We start from the raw sequence: 16,675 nt of genomic DNA, 5'->3' as shown, positions 1-16,675 counted from the left end.
GACTCCAGCTGGGAGGAAGAGTGTGTACTGTACCTGTGTCTGACATGTTCTGTGTCAGGAAGCTGTTGGAGAGCAATGCTGATGTGCCACTGGAGGTGTTGGTCCACCATAGTTTCATGTGCATCCTTTTATCCACAGGAACAGTATGGGCTTTGCTATGAACTAGCCCTCAGTTACTTGAATTCATTTGAAACCTATGGGAATTTCAAGTAAGGGCCACACCCTAACTCTGGAAGGGATTTTGGCTCCCTGGACAGCCCTTCATCAGTAACAGTGGAAGCAAGAGGAAACAAAGGGATGTGCATGACCCCAAGATGCTTCACTCCCCTGAAAAATCACCCCAAGAGTACTCTGTGACTGGAGAACAAAGGCTGGACTGTCTCCAAATTTTGGCCAGGCGTTGAAATGGGAACCTGACCCTCTGCAGGAACTTACCTGGAATCACAGCCTGAGTATGCAGATCAGAGCAGAGGCACCAGGACTCCACCTATCCTTCCTGGCCAAAGAAGAGAGCAGCTGTCCCATCCAGGTTCCTTTGTGTTTGATCAGGGAAGTCTCAAACTACTGTAAGATCCATGGTGCTCAGAAGCACAGCATATCTGTCCTACTTTGGGAGAAGCAGGAAGCCCAAAGTCAACATGAGCCAAGAGTGAGACAACCCATGCTCCTGCAGGGCTAAACTGGTCCTTCAGACCCCACCCGATCTCTTCCTGGTGCTGCTCCAAGTGCCACAGCCCTACCAGCTCCATAGAGGCTCTCTCACCAGCCTGTCTGGCTGCACCATGGCAATCCAATCCCAGGTTATAGTGGCTCAGTGGGAATATCGTGGATGTGCTTCAAGCAGCACCACAGAGACAGGTTCTGCCTCTGCTGCACAAGCGCAGAAAACTTCAGAACCAGGAGTGACAAGCCACTCGTGCTCAGGCTTTGCTCTCAAACAGCCCTGCTGGCACAGGACCAGTGACACCCAGCTGAGCACCACAACCAGCAGCTTTGTCCCTCTGGCACATGACCATGACCCACCCCATGCTCAGGCACCCAGGCAGTCATCCTGCCCTGATCCTGCTGTCTGGCAGAGCAGCAGCAAGCTCCCTCTTGCTCTGCTCTCAGCAGGCACAGTGTCCCTCAGGCACACCTGGGGACAGGGTATGTACAGAAATGACACCTCCCTGAAGAGCCTTCCCCCAGTTCACAGTGGGCGAACTGATGCCCTTTTCATGCCCACTGTCCCCAGGGAATGACTGGCACACTGGTTTTCCAGAGGGCATGACCCATCACCGCACATCCAGCCCAGTCCTGTCTCTCCCTCCGAGCCCCAGTGTACACTGCACTGCAGCTCCTGTCCCTGGGGCAGACAGAGGCTACCCCAGCTGACACAGCCCTCAGGGGTCCGTGTGGCCTCCAGCCCAGGGCTGCAGGCACTGAGGATGAATATCCAGGGTACAGGAGGAAAGACAGCAGAAGCTTCCAAGAGGAAGAATCACCTCTTACCTGTTCCCTGGGGCACTATTTGAATGTTGAAAAGTTCTTCCTGGCCATGTGCTGACAGTAGAGATGCAAGGGCCAGGAGAAACTCCAGAGCTGGTGACTGCAGGGCCATCCTAGCATGAAATCCCCAAACAGGACTGAAATCTGAGCCCCACTCACTGCCTCTGAGCCCAGGCATTCGTATCTGACTGCAAGGCTGCAACCACAGGAAGGAAACAGACACATCTCCTCATGAGATGCAGGATGCTTCCTCTTTCGGCAGGGAACCTCCCATCACTGTCAGCACTTCTGCCTTTTGATATCCTTTTGCCCCAGGAGCATCCAGGCTCTGGGACTCAACAGAAGGAACCTTGTCACCAAGATCCCAGAGTTTCCTCCCCAAACCCTCCTAGTTACCAGAGCATTCAAGAAGTGTTACTCCTGTTTCTGAGGTAATATCCAAGCCCTCCCTGACACTGCGTGGGTTTTAGAGTGGTGATGAATCACTTCCCCTCGATGATCACAGGAGATGGAGGACCTTTGAGATACCACATAAAGACCTGGTCAGAAGCATGAATAGGAATGGGGATAAGAACTGCAAAGAGTGCTTCAATGCCTGAAACAGTGTGTGGCCCTTGTGAAATAAACACTCAACCCACAGCCTCTCATCCTTCCCTGCTTCTCTATCCTCAGCTGCCTCCTCCTCCTGCTCCCTGTCAGCCTGGCAGCGCTCTCCTCTCTCCTCAAGTGTGCAGACCATGCTGCCCTGCAGTGCCAGCTGTGTGCTAGAGAAAGCACTCACTGTACTCACAGTACATGCTCCTTGCTCGTCAGCAGCCACTTTTCTCTTTGTCCAGAACCTCCCATCCACTTTGGATGTCTCAGGTTCCAGAAGGCTGGGTGATCAGACATGGGGGGCTGCAGAGGCACAGCGACCACCCTTGTCCCTCAGCTTTGCCTGTGGCACATGCACAGGACACACTCCTGCCCAGGGCAAAGGGTGCCCTGCTCATGGCTCCTCTCACCAAGGTGCAGTTAGCACACACGGGGAACAGCTCCTCACAAGGGCAGTGAGGGGACTGGGCAGGAGCTGGGGGCAGCAGGTAGCCCCATCCAAACCACAAGCCTTTCCTGGACAGAGTCTGGACAGGGCAGGTGGAGTCATGAGGCTGACAGCTCAGGGTATGACTGGGTTTGAGGGATGGAGTGGGAAGCAGGGTAGCCAAGGAGGTGGCAACTGTTCTCCCCTATCCCAAGCCTGCTCATTCCCCTTTCTCAACCAGCAGCAGCCTTGAGTTTCTCTTCTCCTCTGCCCAATACCCACAAAGAGCTGCTCCATCAGGCATACACATCACACCAACAACAGTTCACAGGAAGGAGATCTTTTGGTTCCAGGGGCCCACTGCAGGTACTGAGCTGATGGGCAGACAGCTTGCATGAAGAGTTGTCAAAACATGTCTTTACCAGCACATGCCAGTCATGCCAGGCTAAAAAAAAAAAGCTGGAGAAGAGAGAGGTCAATTGCTCCATGTTCTTGTTCTGGCAGTGTAGTCCTCATCAGGAGAGCCTTCAGGCTGCCCCTCAGCCTCCAGGCTGCACTGGGTATTGGCAGGTTTGACAGGGGAGAGAGATAACACTGAAGCAATAAAACAATAAAATAAAACACTGAAGCAATAAAACATGACAGCTCTGTGTTCAGGGCACAAGCACAACCAGAACCAGCTTGTCACACCTGAGTCCAGGGAGCTCAGGAGAGCCTGTGTGCCCAAAGCAGGAGAAGGAGTTGGAAACATCACAGACAACTCACAGAGCTGGAGCAAAGAGAGGCTGATTGCTGCATTGGCCAGCAGAGCACCCCTCACCAAGGAGAGCTTTCGGCTCTCAGCATCCAGGCTGCACTTGGCACTGGCATCCCACAGCCTGGGAAACAGTGGTGTTCACAGAATTCACAGAATTTACAGAATGACTAGGTTGGAAGAGACCTTCAAGATCATCAACTCCAACCCATGCCCTGACACCTCAACTAGATCATGGCACCAATGACACATCCAGGGATGGTGACTCCACCATCTCCCCAGGCAGACAATTACAATCACTCTTTCCATTAAAACCTTTTTCCTAATATCCAACCTGTATCTCCCCTGGCACAGCTTGAGACTGTGGCCTCTTGTTCTGTCAGTACTGCCTTGTAAATAGACCAACCCCATCTGACCACAGCCACCTTTCAGGGAGTTGTAGAGAGTGATAAGGTCACCCCTGAGTCTCCTTTTCTCCAGGATAAACAACCCCAGCTCCCTCAGCCGTTCCTCACAGGGTTTGTGTTCCCAGCCCCTCCCCAGCCTCGTTGCCTCCTCTGGACGCGCTCAAGCGTCTCCACGTCCTCCCTGAGCTGAGGGGCCAGAACTGGACACAGCACTCAAGGTGTGGCCTCACCAGTGCTGAGTAAAGATGGAGAATGACCTCCCTGGCCACACTATTTCTGACACAGGCCAGGGGCCATTGGCTTCTTGGCCACCAGGGCACACTGCTGGTTCATGTCCATCCTGCTGTTGACCAGCACCCCCAGGTCCCTTTCTGCCTGGGCGCTGTCCAGCCACCCCATCCCCAGCCTATAACACTGCAGGGGGTTATTGTGGCCAAAATGCAGGACTCGACGCTTGAACTTGAACTCTGCCCATCCATCCAACCAGTCCAGGTATCTCTGCAGAGACTTCCTACCTTCCAACAGATCAACACATGCTCCCAGCTTAGTGTCATCTGCAAATTTACTAATGAAGGACTCAACACCCTCATCCACGTCATCAATGAAAATATTGAACAGAACAGGCCCCAGTGCAGACCCCTGAGGGACACCACTGGTGACAGATTCCCAGCTGGATGCAGCACTGTTCACCACCACTCTCTGGCCCTGGCCATCCTGCCAGTTCTTAACCCACCAAAGAGTGCTCCTGTCCAAGCCACAAGCTGCCAGCTTTTCCAGGAGTTTTTTGTGGGAGACGGTGTCAAAGGCCTTGCTGAAGTCCAGGTACACAACATCCACAGTCTTTCCTGCATCCACCACCAGATGGGTCACCTGGTTATAAAAAGAGATCAGGTTGGTCAAACACAACCTTCCCCTCCTAAACCCGTGCTGGCTGGGTCTGATCCCCTGGCTGTCCTCTAAGTGCTGTGTGATGGCACTCAGTATAAACTGTTCCATAACCTTACCAGGTACTGATACTGGCCTATAGTTACCAGGATCCTCCTTCCTACCCTTCTTTTTTAGCCAGCTTCCAGTCGTTTGGAACCTCACCAGTGTCCCAGGACTGCTGGTAAATTATGGAGAGTGGCTTTGCAAGCTCATCTGCCAGCTCCCTCATCACCCTGGGGTGGATCCCATCTGGGCCCATAGATTTAGGAACATCTAAGCTGCTCAGCAGTTCTCTGACTGCCTCCTCCTGGATAACAGGGGAACCATTCTGCTCCCTGACACCATCTACCGTCCCAGGAGGACAGTTGTCCTCAGGATAAGCCTTCTTCCCACTAAAGACTGAGGCAAAGAAGGCGTTAAGCACTTCTGCCTTCTCCTCATCTGCAGTTACTAATTTTCCTCCCTCATCAAAAGCTGGACCTACCCTTCCTTTTACCATTAACATATTTGTAAAAACATTTCTCATTATCTTTTACAGAAGCTGACATTTTTAGTTCAAACAGAGCTTTGGCCTCCCTAACTTTTTTCCTACATGCTCTAGCAGCTCCCTTAAATACTTCATGAGAGATCTGACCCTCCTTCCAAAGATTTTTATTCCGAAGTTCCTCCAAAACCTCCTTGCCCAACTAGGCTGGATGTTTACCCCATCGACTCGCCTTTCGGCACATAGGGACAGTTTGTTCCTGTGGCTTCAAGATCTCTGTTTTGAAGCATGCCCACCTTTCCTGAACTCCTTTGTTTTAAAGGGTTGCTTCCCAAGGAACTCTGTGAATAAATCTCCTGAATAAGCCAAAGTCTGCCCTCTGAAAGTCTAATGTAAAAGTCTTATTGATATTCCTCCTGATTTCACCAAATATTGAGAACGTTATTAATTTCATGATCACTATACCCCAAGTGACCTCCAACCACCACATCTCCCACCTCTATTTGCAAACAGCAGATCTAACATAGCCATTCCCCTGGTGGGCTCACCCACCAACTGCGTCAAAAAGTTGTCCTCCATGCACTCTAAAAACTTCCTGGAGCGCTTTTTTTTGTGTTTCGGCTGTATTAAGCTACCAGCAGATGTCTGGCAAGTTGAAGTCTCCTACAAGAACAAGGGCTGATGATTCTGGAACATTCTCTAGCTGCTTAAAGAAGTTGTCCACCTCTTCTTCCTGGTTGAGTGGATGATAACAGACTCCCAGTAGGATGTCAGCCTTGTTAGCCTTGCCCTTAATTCTTACCCACAGGCATTCAACTTCATCATCACTAGTTTCAATGTCCATGGCTTCAAAAGCCTCCCTGTCTCTTCTGAAGAGCTTGTAGCCATCCCATGCAGTGCTCCAGCTGTGTCAGTTCTCCCACCACGTTTCTGCGATGGCCACTACATCAGAGCTCTGCTGTTGCACCATGGCCTCCAGCTCTTCTTGTTTATTACCCATGTGTGCATTGGTGTACATGCACCTCAGCTGGGCTACTGATTTCACCCCTCAGGCTAACCACTCTTGGGCCTGCTACCAGAGAGCCCAGCTGCATCCCCTCCCCACTTCAAACCTAGTTTAAAGCCCTCTCAACAAGGACTGCCAGTTCATGAGCTAAAAATCTTTTGCCCTTAACTGAGAGATGGATCCCATCTGGTTCCAGCAGAGCAGGTGCCATGACAGTTGCCCCAAGATCAAAAAATCCAAAATTTTGCCGATGACACCAAACTTTGAGCCACTTGTTAACAATATGGGTTCTCCTTTCAATCTCATCACTGGAGTATAAGCAGTGGGTAATAATCAAAGGGCTGTATCAGCCCAGGGAATCTCTCAGTGATGTCCCTTACCTCGGCCCCAGAGAGGCAGACCTCCCTGTGGGATGGGTCTGGTCGACATATGAGGCCCTCTGAGTTGGAGGTGATGGGACAGCAGCAGCAGCCAAGAGCCAGCAGATCCCAAAGGCTGCAGGACACAGATGTCCCCAAGGGGGCCAACTGCACCTCCCAAAATGGGAGGTGAGCACCAGCACCCACAGAGGAAGACACAGGCCAACACAGAGGTCCAGCTAAGCATAGTGGAGATGGTGTCACCTATAGGATGGGGAGGAGGGAAAGCAGCTACCAAAGCCTTGCACTGGGAGCGTGCAACACCTTGGGTGTGCTTCCTTGGAGCTGCCAGGGGCTGGAAAACCTACTCCAAGCTCCTCCATGAAGATTCATGGAGTCAAGGCTTTCACACACCAAACAAGGTGGGAGATTTTGTTGGGTTTTTATTGGTTGTCTCAGACACAGCAGCTCAGTGGCCAGTGCAGCACAGCTAGGCCAAACTCAAGCAGAAGACAAAGTCTAGATGGATACAAGGACACAGGGTGAAAAGAGGAGTGTGAGCTCCATCCTCAGAGGACATTTGCAGGCATCAAGATGCTGGTGAGATGGCTATGCCAGAGCACTGGAGAACTACCAGGACATATCCTTGCTGGCACAAGCAGGTCATTCTGTTCTTGAGCTGCTCCTGTGCTGTGACAGAGGATTCTGGAGTTTGATGAAGAAGAAAATCTGGGGGGAAACAATAACTCATGAGATGATTCACTGCTTCTGGTGGTGGAGGACCAAGCCTCAAGAAGTGCCATCACCATTGTGCCTCAGATGTCCACTCCAGCTGCTCTTCTTCCTCACTGCTTTGGTTCTCCTAGAATTCCAGAACAGGCAGGGGCTTGGGAAATGGCTCTCCAGCCTGGCCACATTTACCTCCTCTTCTCATTTAGAGAGAACAAGAGAAGCCAGGGCAGAGGCTGCTGCATGCCCTCAGCAGTGTGAGGAGCTCAGACACACCATCAGAGCTGGCAGTCCCCGCTCTCTCTGTGCCATGTGGGGTTCACAGGCAGGACAACCCTTTTCCTACCTGCATCTTTCTCAAGAAAAGTCTTGATCACGCAGTAATTATCCCCAGGTACATTCTCATAAGGCTGGAGCTCTGGGGGAGCAAGAGGACAGAAAGAGCCTGAGAGACCCGGGGGCTGTGGGAGAAGGAGCAGGGGATGCTCAGGCAGGCAGCATCACCAGGGGCTGCAGATCATCCTGGGGTGCACACCATCAGGACAGCAGGGCTGGGAAGAGCTGCTGCCCACCCCAGAGAGAGTGAGAAGGAGCAGCAGTTCCCAACCCCCACTGGCACCACAGGGAGACCCCAGCCAGGAGCTGCTGGGAGAGGTTACAGAGCAGGGAATACATGTGGGACACAATGGTCCGACAGGTCAGTCAAAGCCAGCTGGGCTGCCTGGAGCTGCCTCAGAACGCCACCAGGCCCTCCTGAAATCTGCTGTCCTCACAGCTCCAGCCCTACAGTCCCACTGTGAATGGCAGTGTCTCTGAGTCAGAGATCACTCACTGCACAGTACTTGGTGGTTTCAGAGTCTGTTTTTTCCAGCTCAAGACTGAAGGAAGAGTCAGAAGCCATTTTCTGAGGTTTCCAAGGTTGTTTATTCTTTCTTATTAAGGAATTTTTCCCTGACTTGCAGAGGTCTGTCTTGCAGGTCAGTTGGAGGCACGCTGCCCGCCCTCGGGGCAGGAGTTACCTTTTATACTATAAATTACATACATGCTGTTTACAATTACTTTCCAATATATGACACGTACATTGCACTGCCCGGCTTTCTCTCAAACCAATCCAGAAGTGCCATGCTAACCCAAAAGATGGATGCCATGAAGAAGGAGAAAGAAAGACAAATCACGCCCTAATTCCTCCAGCTTGTGTTTAGACCCTTAATATAAACAATTTTTAAAACTGACTTTTCTACCTTCTACCAATCTAACTTATTCTCTACTTATTTTTTGTGACTTGTAATTCTTCATATAAGGATGGTAATTTTTTCCCAGGGACTTAAATCACGCCCACAGGGGTCTTGGGCACTGTGCCAAGGCATCTGAGCCACCTGCCCAGGTTCCAGGGAAGCCAGGTAAATGTCCTGGATTCCCACATCCCACCTGTGGGGGGATACTACCTGTGTAGTGATCCTCCTCAGCTTTGCTGGGCAAGGTCTTCTTTTTCCTGGGAAGGCAAAGAGCAGTTCTGAGTCAGAGAGAGGCTGACCTGGGCCAGACCCTGCTGAACCCAGCAGCGATGGCTTGGAGGGTTCTGCACACCCTCCCTCTGCCCTGGCAGGCATTGCCCACCCCAGGGACAGCAGTGGTGGCAGTAACAGCAACACGGGGCGAGGGTCTCTCAGCACACATGGCCCTGCCCCCGGGGAAGACACTTAGAGCCCCAGGCAGGAGCCCCAGAGCCAATTTGTGTTAGGAGCAGCCAGCTGCATCCTTTGCACTCAGAGAAGGGTGGGAGCAGCTGGGGAACCCTCTCCATCCCCACCCACCCCACAGCACAGCACGGCCTGAGACAGAGACAAGACTCCAAATCTCGTGGCACTCACCTGCAGAACACGAACCAGAGGATCCCAGCAGACAAGAGGATCAAAAGCAGCAGCAGCACCACCACCACAATGACAGCTGACTCAGGCCAAGGGCCCAGAGGCTGCCCTGAAACTAGTACATGGAGAAGAGTAGGTGTCACAGCCTGGGCTCCTGCGGGCACAGGGTATGTGAAAGGGTGCATGATGCTGACAAGCCACTTGAACCCAGACTTTGCTCTCAAACAGCCCTGCTGGCACAGGACCAGTGACACCCAGCTGAGCACCGCAACCAGCAAGCAACTTTGTCCCTCTGGCATCCCACTCTGGTGAGAGAGAAAGTGAGGGACTGAAGGTGGTCACTGCAGCACCCTCAAAGGGGAGCAGCAGGAGTTTGGGATAATGGAATCTGAATGTGAATAATTAGGGGAATTTCCCCAGAGACACAACCACTCCTGTTCAGTCAAATGTCAGGAAATTTGGGGGAGAAGAGAGGGAAGCCAGGAGAGTGTGTCCCCAGCTGGGCTGCATCACAGCTCACAGGGAGCAGCAAAGGGATCCTGTCTCCCTCAAACCCTCTGAGCTGTGTGCCTGCAGTCATCCTTTGATGCCATGGGAGAGCACAGGAGGACACATTTCATCCTGGCCTGGAAGCAGGAGCTGAGGCAGCTGATGTCCCGGGGCCGCGGGGTGTCTGCAGGGGAACACCCGGCCGATGAGCCTGGGCAGGGCTGGCCGAGGAGCAGGGGCAGCCTGGGGCAAGGCAGGCTGCCGAGCAGGGCTCGTGTGTGCCCAGGCTCCTGGGACAGCCACAGCAAAGCTCACCGGAGCTGCTGCTGTTGTGGAACTCCTTCAGCAAGGCAGCCCCGGCTCCAGCAGCCGTCAGTCCCTGGATGGTCACGGTGTAGCTGCTGCCAGGGCTGTGCTCCGGCAGCCGCAGCTCAGTGACGGAGCCATTGAGCCGCAGCCGCTCCGTCTCCAGCACGCTGCTGTCCCCTGCATTCCTGGCCGTGATGTTCAGCTGGGGACAGGAGACACAGCTGGAATGCAGCAGCTGCCAGCTGCCCGCTGGGAAGGTGCCCGCAGCTGGCAGCGTCCCTGCCCGCCTGCCCTTCCCTGTGCCTGCCCCGGCTGGGGAAGGCTCCGCACAGGAACAGGCACAGGCCTCGGGCCGGGGGCTGAGGGTCTGCCCTGCTCCCTTGGTACCTGGTATCCGATGATCTCCCCCTTGCAGGAAGGCAGCGAGTTCCACCTGAGAGAGCCCCTGTCGGGATCCAGCCACAGCTTCTCCGGTCTGTCTGGCACTGGAAGCACAGACAATGGGTCACACACGTGAGCAGGGCCTGAGGCCAGAGAAGGGTGCAGGCAGCTCCTGGCCATGGCACAGGCTGCAGAGGGACTCCCTACGAAGGCTTTGACTCCCGCAAAGGCTGCATGTGCTGCAGCAGTGGGAAGCACAACAGTGTGCTCTGGAGTGGGACAATGGGAACAGGGCGAGCCCTGCTCAGGGCTCTCCCAGCCCCTTCCCCAGAGCTCCACAGGGCCCAAGCAGCTCTGATCCCAGGCACATCACTGCAGGGAGCAAATGATCAGGCTGGGCTGACAGGTGAGGGGAGCATTTATTCACCAGCTGTGACACAACTGTGACACAGCTCTGGACTGTTCCTTGTCTCTGACATTTCTGTTCACCTACCTGTTTGCTCCGTCATGAACAACCATGAGAAAAGGGTTGTGTTGGGGGGCAAGTCGATGGTGACACTGTACTCAGTGAAGGGCTGCAAAGGGGAGCAGGTGACTGTTCCCTCCTGGCCGTGTAACATCTGCTCTCCTTTCACCTCCTCAGCCTGACAGGGAGGGGAGGAAGGCGCTGCCAGCCGGCACATGGCCCTCATGCCCTGGCAGGCATCAGGGAACCCGCAGGTCCACTTCAGTTTGATGCTGGTGCTGGAAATCTCAAAGCTCTGAGGGTCAACCTGGAGGACTTCTGTGAAAGAAAGATTGCCAGAAGGTCACTTTAATACCTGCCCACCCCAGCCATGCAAGGATGCTGCAGGCAGACAAGTTTGCTCATCCCCAGCCTGTGGGTGGGAAAGTGAGGGACTGAAGGTGGTCACTGCAGCTCTCTTAAAGGCGAGCAGGAGTAGTTTGGGATGATGGTGCTTGAGGAATCCGAATGTGAACCATTGGGTGAATTTCCCCAGAGACACAAGCACTCCTGTTCAGTCAAACATCAGGAGATTTGGGGGAGAAGAGAGGGAAGCCAGGAGAGTGTGTCCCCAGCTGGGCTGCATCACAGCTCACAGGGAGCAGCAAAGGGATCCTGTCTCCCTCAAACCCTCTGAGCTCTGTATCTGAAATCATCCTTTGGTGCCATGGGAGAGCACAGGAGGACACATTCCATCCTGGCCACCACACTCACAGCACTCTGCCCAAGGAAATACCCTGACCTTCCCACGCTTTCCCCCCTCAAGGATGTTCTCAGGATCCCCCCCTGCAAGGGATTATCCTGCTCCTGATCCCTCCCTTACCAATGCACTCCACACTGGACTGAATGGGGACCCAGGAACCTCTGGAGTCTCTTCCATGCCAAAATGGTTGGTACACAGAATATGGTGTAACATCATCATCATCATCATAGCGCTGGAGTCCACTCTGACATTTGATTTCAGTGTAGGTTGGCTGGAAACCTTCAGGGCAGCTCAGCTTCACTTTCTCATTCTTCTCATAGTTCTCCTGGTCTGGTTCCAGTCGGAATCTGGAGTCCCATGGGGGCCTTTGACACCCTTCTGTGAGAAGTGAAAGAGGGTGTTAGCTGGGCTGGGAGGTGATGAGATGATGAAGTGTGTTTGGGTGAGTGGTGGGAGAGAAATGCCCAGAATGCCACCAGCCAATGAAGGGAGAGGGAAGGTGACACATCCATCTGCTGGGATGTGACCTGAGGACAAGGCTTGTTGGGAGGGGTCTTTCCTTCTGCATGGAAATCGTGAAGAATCATTCCTCCATGAGCCTGCACCATTCACACTTGGGACCAGGGACACCATATTCCCTTCTCCAAAGCACACAGCAGGGATGTTCCCAGGACAATCACCCCTAAAGCAGGTGATGCCCTCCCACCTCTCATTCAGGCCTGTCACCCAGCTCAGGTGACATTGCTGGGCCATGGCACCACCACTCCTGCTGGCATGCATATCCCTGCAGCCATGGCTCATCCCTCCCACAGGCATCAGCCACGGCCCTGTGCCACCTCTGGGCTCCCTCTTGTCACTCACTCAGTGCCTTGGCTGCTCTGCTCCTGCCCCACACTGCTGGGCAGCAGGACAGGGGTGAGCAGTGCCTCCTCCACTCACATCTCCTGCTTTGCCAGGGCCCCTGCCCCTTTTTCCTGACACAACTCTTCCTTCTTCTCATCACCTCCTCACCAAATTCACCATCCTCCAGGCTCAGGAGGCAGTGACTGAGTAGCTGGTCTCAGCTGGTTGTCCAAAGCTACAGGAGGAGGCTTTGTGGCAGTGATTCCTAGAGAGAAGGATTCTGGCTTCTGGAAGGAGCCCTTGCTTATTCAAGCCTCTGCAAGAAGTTCTGTGAGGCCTGAAGGGGTTTAAATTGCAATCATCTTTCTTCCAAAATGGCACACACGCAATCTCCCAAGGTGCAGACCACCTTTGCCACAAAGGGAAATGCTGGTGGCAAGGAAGTGTGCTCAGGCTTTGCTCTCAAATAGCCCTGCTGGCACAGGACCAGGGACACCCAGCTGAGCACCACAACCAGCAGCTTTGTCCCTCTGGCTCCCCAGCCTGCTGGGAGGGAAAGTGAGGGACTGAAGGTGGTCACTGTAGATCTCTCAAAGGGGAGCAGCAGGAGTTTGGGATGTTGGTGGATGAGGAAACTGAATGTGAATCATTGGGTGAATTTCCCCAGAGACACAACTACTCCTGTTCAGTCATGGATCAGGAGATTTGGGGGAGAACAGAGGGAAGCCAGGAGAGTGTGTACCCAGCTGGGCTGCATCACAGCTCACAGGGAGCAGCAAAGGGATCCTGCCTCCCTCAAACCCTCTGAGCTGTGTGCCTGCAGTCATCCTTTGGTGCCCTGGGAGAGCACAACAGGACACATTCCATCCTGGCCTGGCCAGGAGCTGCTCCCACAGCCACCACACTCACAGCACTCTGCCCAAGGAAATACCCTGACCTTCCCATGCTGTCCCACCTCAGAGATGTTCTCAGGATTCACCCCCTGCAAGGGATTATCCTTCTCCTGATCCCTCCCTTACCAATGCACTCCACACTGGACTGAATGGGGACCCAGGAACCTCTGGAGTCTCTTCCATGCCAAAATGGTTGGTACACAGAATATGGTGTCACATCATCATCATAGCGCTGGAGTCCACTCTGACATCTGATTTCAGTGTAGGTTGGCTGGAAACCTTCAGGGCAGCTCAACTTCACGTTCTCATTCTTCTCATAGTTCTCCTGGTCTGGTTCCAGTCGGAATCTGGAGTCCCATGGGGGTCTTTGACACACTTCTGTGAGAGGTGAAAGAGGAGGTTAGCAGATCTAGGAGGTAATGAGATGATGAAGTGTGTTTGGGTGAGTGTTCAGAGAGAAAGGCCCAGCATCCCCTCCAGCCGATGAAGGGAGAGGGAAGGTGACACATCCATCTGCTGGGATGTGACCTGAGGACAAGTCTTGTTTGGAGACGGCTTTACTTGTGCTTGGAAAATGGGGAGGATCACTCATCCATGAACCTTCCATGTCCTCCCACTTCTGTCTGTGGACACTCCTATCCACCTCCCACAGCCCAAAGCAGGGAAGTTACCATCTTATCTCTCCCTGCCCATCTCTCCTGAGACTGCCATGTGCTGCCATAACCCCAGTGAGCACAGCTCTGTCTCTGCATCCCCATCCTCTGATAACAGCACTGCTCTTCCCCCAGGTCCTTATCTTACAGCCTCCTGCGCCAGTGCCAAGGGCTGAGGCAGCCCTGCACCATCAGAGCTCCCTTCATTCCCCTCTGCTCCAGCTCCTGACAGTGCAGGAGGTGTCCCCCAGGTCCCTTATCCATGGGCCAGCAGGGGAACAAGAGCTGTGCACTCCAGGCTGGCACCTGGAGGCACAGCAAAGATAATGGAACCTCCATGGGCACCTGGGTGTCAGCCTCGGGTTCTGTCCCTGGCCTGGGCTGGGAACCCCACACTTGGCCTGCTCAGGAACCCCTGCAGGAGATTTCAGCTTGCCCAGCTGGTTCTACCTGGGCTGCTGGCTGGGTTGTCCTCTTTATCAGTTTGCACAGGCAGCACAGCCCCAAGGAGGGTGAAGGCAGAGGCGAGACACAGGAGAGCTGCTGCAGCCTCGCTTACCCACACACAGGACATCCCCATCAATGCGTGTCCAGGCACCGCTGCTCTTCCTGCCCCACCAGGCATCCACATAGACTGGTTTTCCAGAGCTCACTCTCTGAAATTCTTTTGTACATTTGACCTCGGGGAAGGAGGGCTCCAGACCATTAGCACACATCAGTGTCAGTTCTGTATTCTGTGGGTATTCAGTTTTTCTCTCTGAAAACTGAAGTTCTACATCCCATTGAGGTTTTAGGCATTTTGCTGTCAGGGAGAAAGTGTGAGAGTTCTTCTCAGTGAGGGAATGCTCAGGCATGAGAGGGACCAAGGCTTTCCCATTATGAACAGTGGTTAATGTCAGCATTCAACACTGCCAGGAAACCCAAGGGCCCCCAAGAGCAGGAAAAGAGCATGTGCCTGGGCAAGGAGGTGATACAGGACCCTGGGAGAGAGGTGAACTGAGGGGCAGCATCTGTCCCCATCCAACTTCCCAGTGACGTACAACTCAGGAATAGACTGGGAGGAGATGCAGGGACAGAGAAAACCTGTCCCACACTGAAGGCTTCTAACCCTCTGCATCTTGGAGAGTGCTCCCAGCTGGGACCTGACCCTGAGCTGTGCCCAAGGTGTCTCACAGATATGGCAGCATGTCCAGGTCCCCTCCACAGTGAGAAGTGCATGTAGCAGGGGGGACCTACTGGTTCCCAACTTACCCATGGTGCAGGTCAGGTTCTGTGGCAACTTGCGCCATGGTCTCCCAATTTCCAACACCTCCCAAGCATTGTTCCAGTTTGGAGAAGTCCTGTCTGCACATCTGATCACAGCAAGGGGAGGAGTGTCGTTGAGAAAGCAGCTCAGTGTCACCTCCTCACCGACCCTGTAAAAATTCTGGTTTGGGCTAAACTGGAGCTGTGAGTCCCACTGGGGCTGCTGGCATCTCTCTGCACAGAGGAGAAGAGAAGGAGCACATGTTAGCAGGATGGGAAGAGGTCTGCTGGGATATCTCTTGCTTTGATTTTGACAGGACCCATCTCCTTTGGTTACCACATTCAACTCCTGATCCCTCTCTTGCAGCCAAGAACAGAGTTACTGGTGGCAGCAGACCTCCCCAGGAGCAGTTCCATCCACACCTACAACAGTCTTGCAGGCTTCCCGACTCATGCTCCATTTGGATAAGTCTGGGCAGGGTCTGAATTCCTCTCCAGTCTTCACACAGAGCTCCATCCCCTCCCACCACCTCAGCCTTAGGCCCAGTCATTGTTTGAAGGCAGGAGGCTTCCAGTAGCCCCCAGTGCAGGGACCCTTGTTCCTGCCTTGAACCCCTCCCAGGAGCACAGACCCCAGCAGGTGCCTACAGCAAGGAGATGAGACAAAAAGAGCATTGTCACTGCCAGGACACGGGGGAAAGCCAAGGCATCCAGGTCTCCCATTCCTGCACTGCCATGTGCATGACCAGCTCACAGAGGATCTGTCACCAGGACCCTGGGTCAGGGTGGTGCAGGGCTGTGCTTACCTTTGCAGGTGGCAGTGTCATTCCACTGGGTCCGTCCCCCTCTGGAAATGCACTGAATCTGTGGTACAGACGGCAACAACTCTCCAGTACAGTTGAGCTGCACCACTTCGTACAAGTCATAACTTCTCTTGTTCGGAATCCACTGCAGTCTGGTGTCCCATTTAGGGGGAACATTACATTTTCCTGTGTGCAAAGGCCAGGAGGCAGAGCATGAGGGTCACTGGGCTCCAGCAGCACCTTCAGGGGTGAGGGTGTTCCATCCAGAGGGGTGCCAGTCCCTCTCTCTTCAGAGGGGTGGCAGAGAGGGCACCTCCCAGGATGAGCCCCATCCCCCAGATGCTTTATCCCCCCTCACACCCTCAGGGGCAGTGCAGGAGGGTTATCCACAGGCCCTCCTGCCCACCTGCTGCTGCACAGACACCCCAGCCAGAGGGATCCAGCAGCCTGGGGGATGCTGCTCTGTCCCACAAACACAGGGGTTGTGGGAGTGCACCAGACTCTCTGCTGGCACCACTCATTGGCATTCCTGTCATTCTGCTGGACATGATCTGCTCACATGCAAGCACACACTTGTTTGCAGCTAAATCCCACTCAAGTTACCACCTTACTTTTGGTCTGGATGCTACACTTTGTACTTCCTCTTCTCCATCCCTCTTGGAAAATACCTGCTGGCTCCTAAAAGCAGCTACCTCCCATCCCACATCCCTCCATCCTCACCCAAGACGAGTGACACCCCCTCATCTGAGCAGGCAGAAGGGGCTTGGCAGGGACTGCACATAGATATGTCACCAGCTGAACATTTGGC

The 16,675-nt window shown here is 53.8% G+C and overlaps 2 protein-coding genes across 2 annotated transcripts in view; one reads left to right on the top strand and one right to left on the bottom strand.

Annotated features, from left to right (window-relative positions):
• LOC117010934 (receptor-type tyrosine-protein phosphatase kappa-like) overlaps positions 1-2,094 on the top strand; it is a 28,792-nt gene extending 26,698 nt beyond the window's left edge. Inside the window, exon 30 of the mRNA XM_033086055.1 lies at positions 139-2,094. Coding sequence (XP_032941946.1) covers positions 139-213 — 75 coding nt within the window. The 3' untranslated portion in view covers positions 214-2,094. The remainder of the gene's footprint in view (positions 1-138) is intronic.
• Positions 2,095-6,891: 4,797 nt separating this feature from the next.
• Positions 6,892-16,045, bottom strand: LOC117010935. Its single transcript, XM_033086056.1, has 12 exons — positions 15,871-16,045; positions 15,071-15,298; positions 14,379-14,621; positions 13,293-13,544; positions 11,551-11,808; positions 10,716-11,006; positions 10,229-10,326; positions 9,848-10,043; positions 9,047-9,158; positions 8,621-8,667; positions 7,522-7,593; positions 6,892-7,308 (listed from the first exon to the last, which is right to left on the bottom strand). Exons 2-12 carry the CDS (start codon positions 15,072-15,074, stop codon positions 7,292-7,294), a joined length of 1,590 nt encoding a protein of 529 aa, XP_032941947.1. The 5' UTR covers positions 15,075-15,298; positions 15,871-16,045; the 3' UTR covers positions 6,892-7,291.
• Positions 16,046-16,675: the final 630 nt, after the last annotated feature.

This window comes from Catharus ustulatus, chromosome Z (assembly GCF_009819885.2).
Source record: "Catharus ustulatus isolate bCatUst1 chromosome Z, bCatUst1.pri.v2, whole genome shotgun sequence".
NCBI classification, from domain to species: domain Eukaryota; kingdom Metazoa; phylum Chordata; class Aves; order Passeriformes; family Turdidae; genus Catharus; species Catharus ustulatus.
Note: the sequence above shows the minus strand (reverse complement) of the source record. Positions and strands in the feature narration are given on the sequence as shown.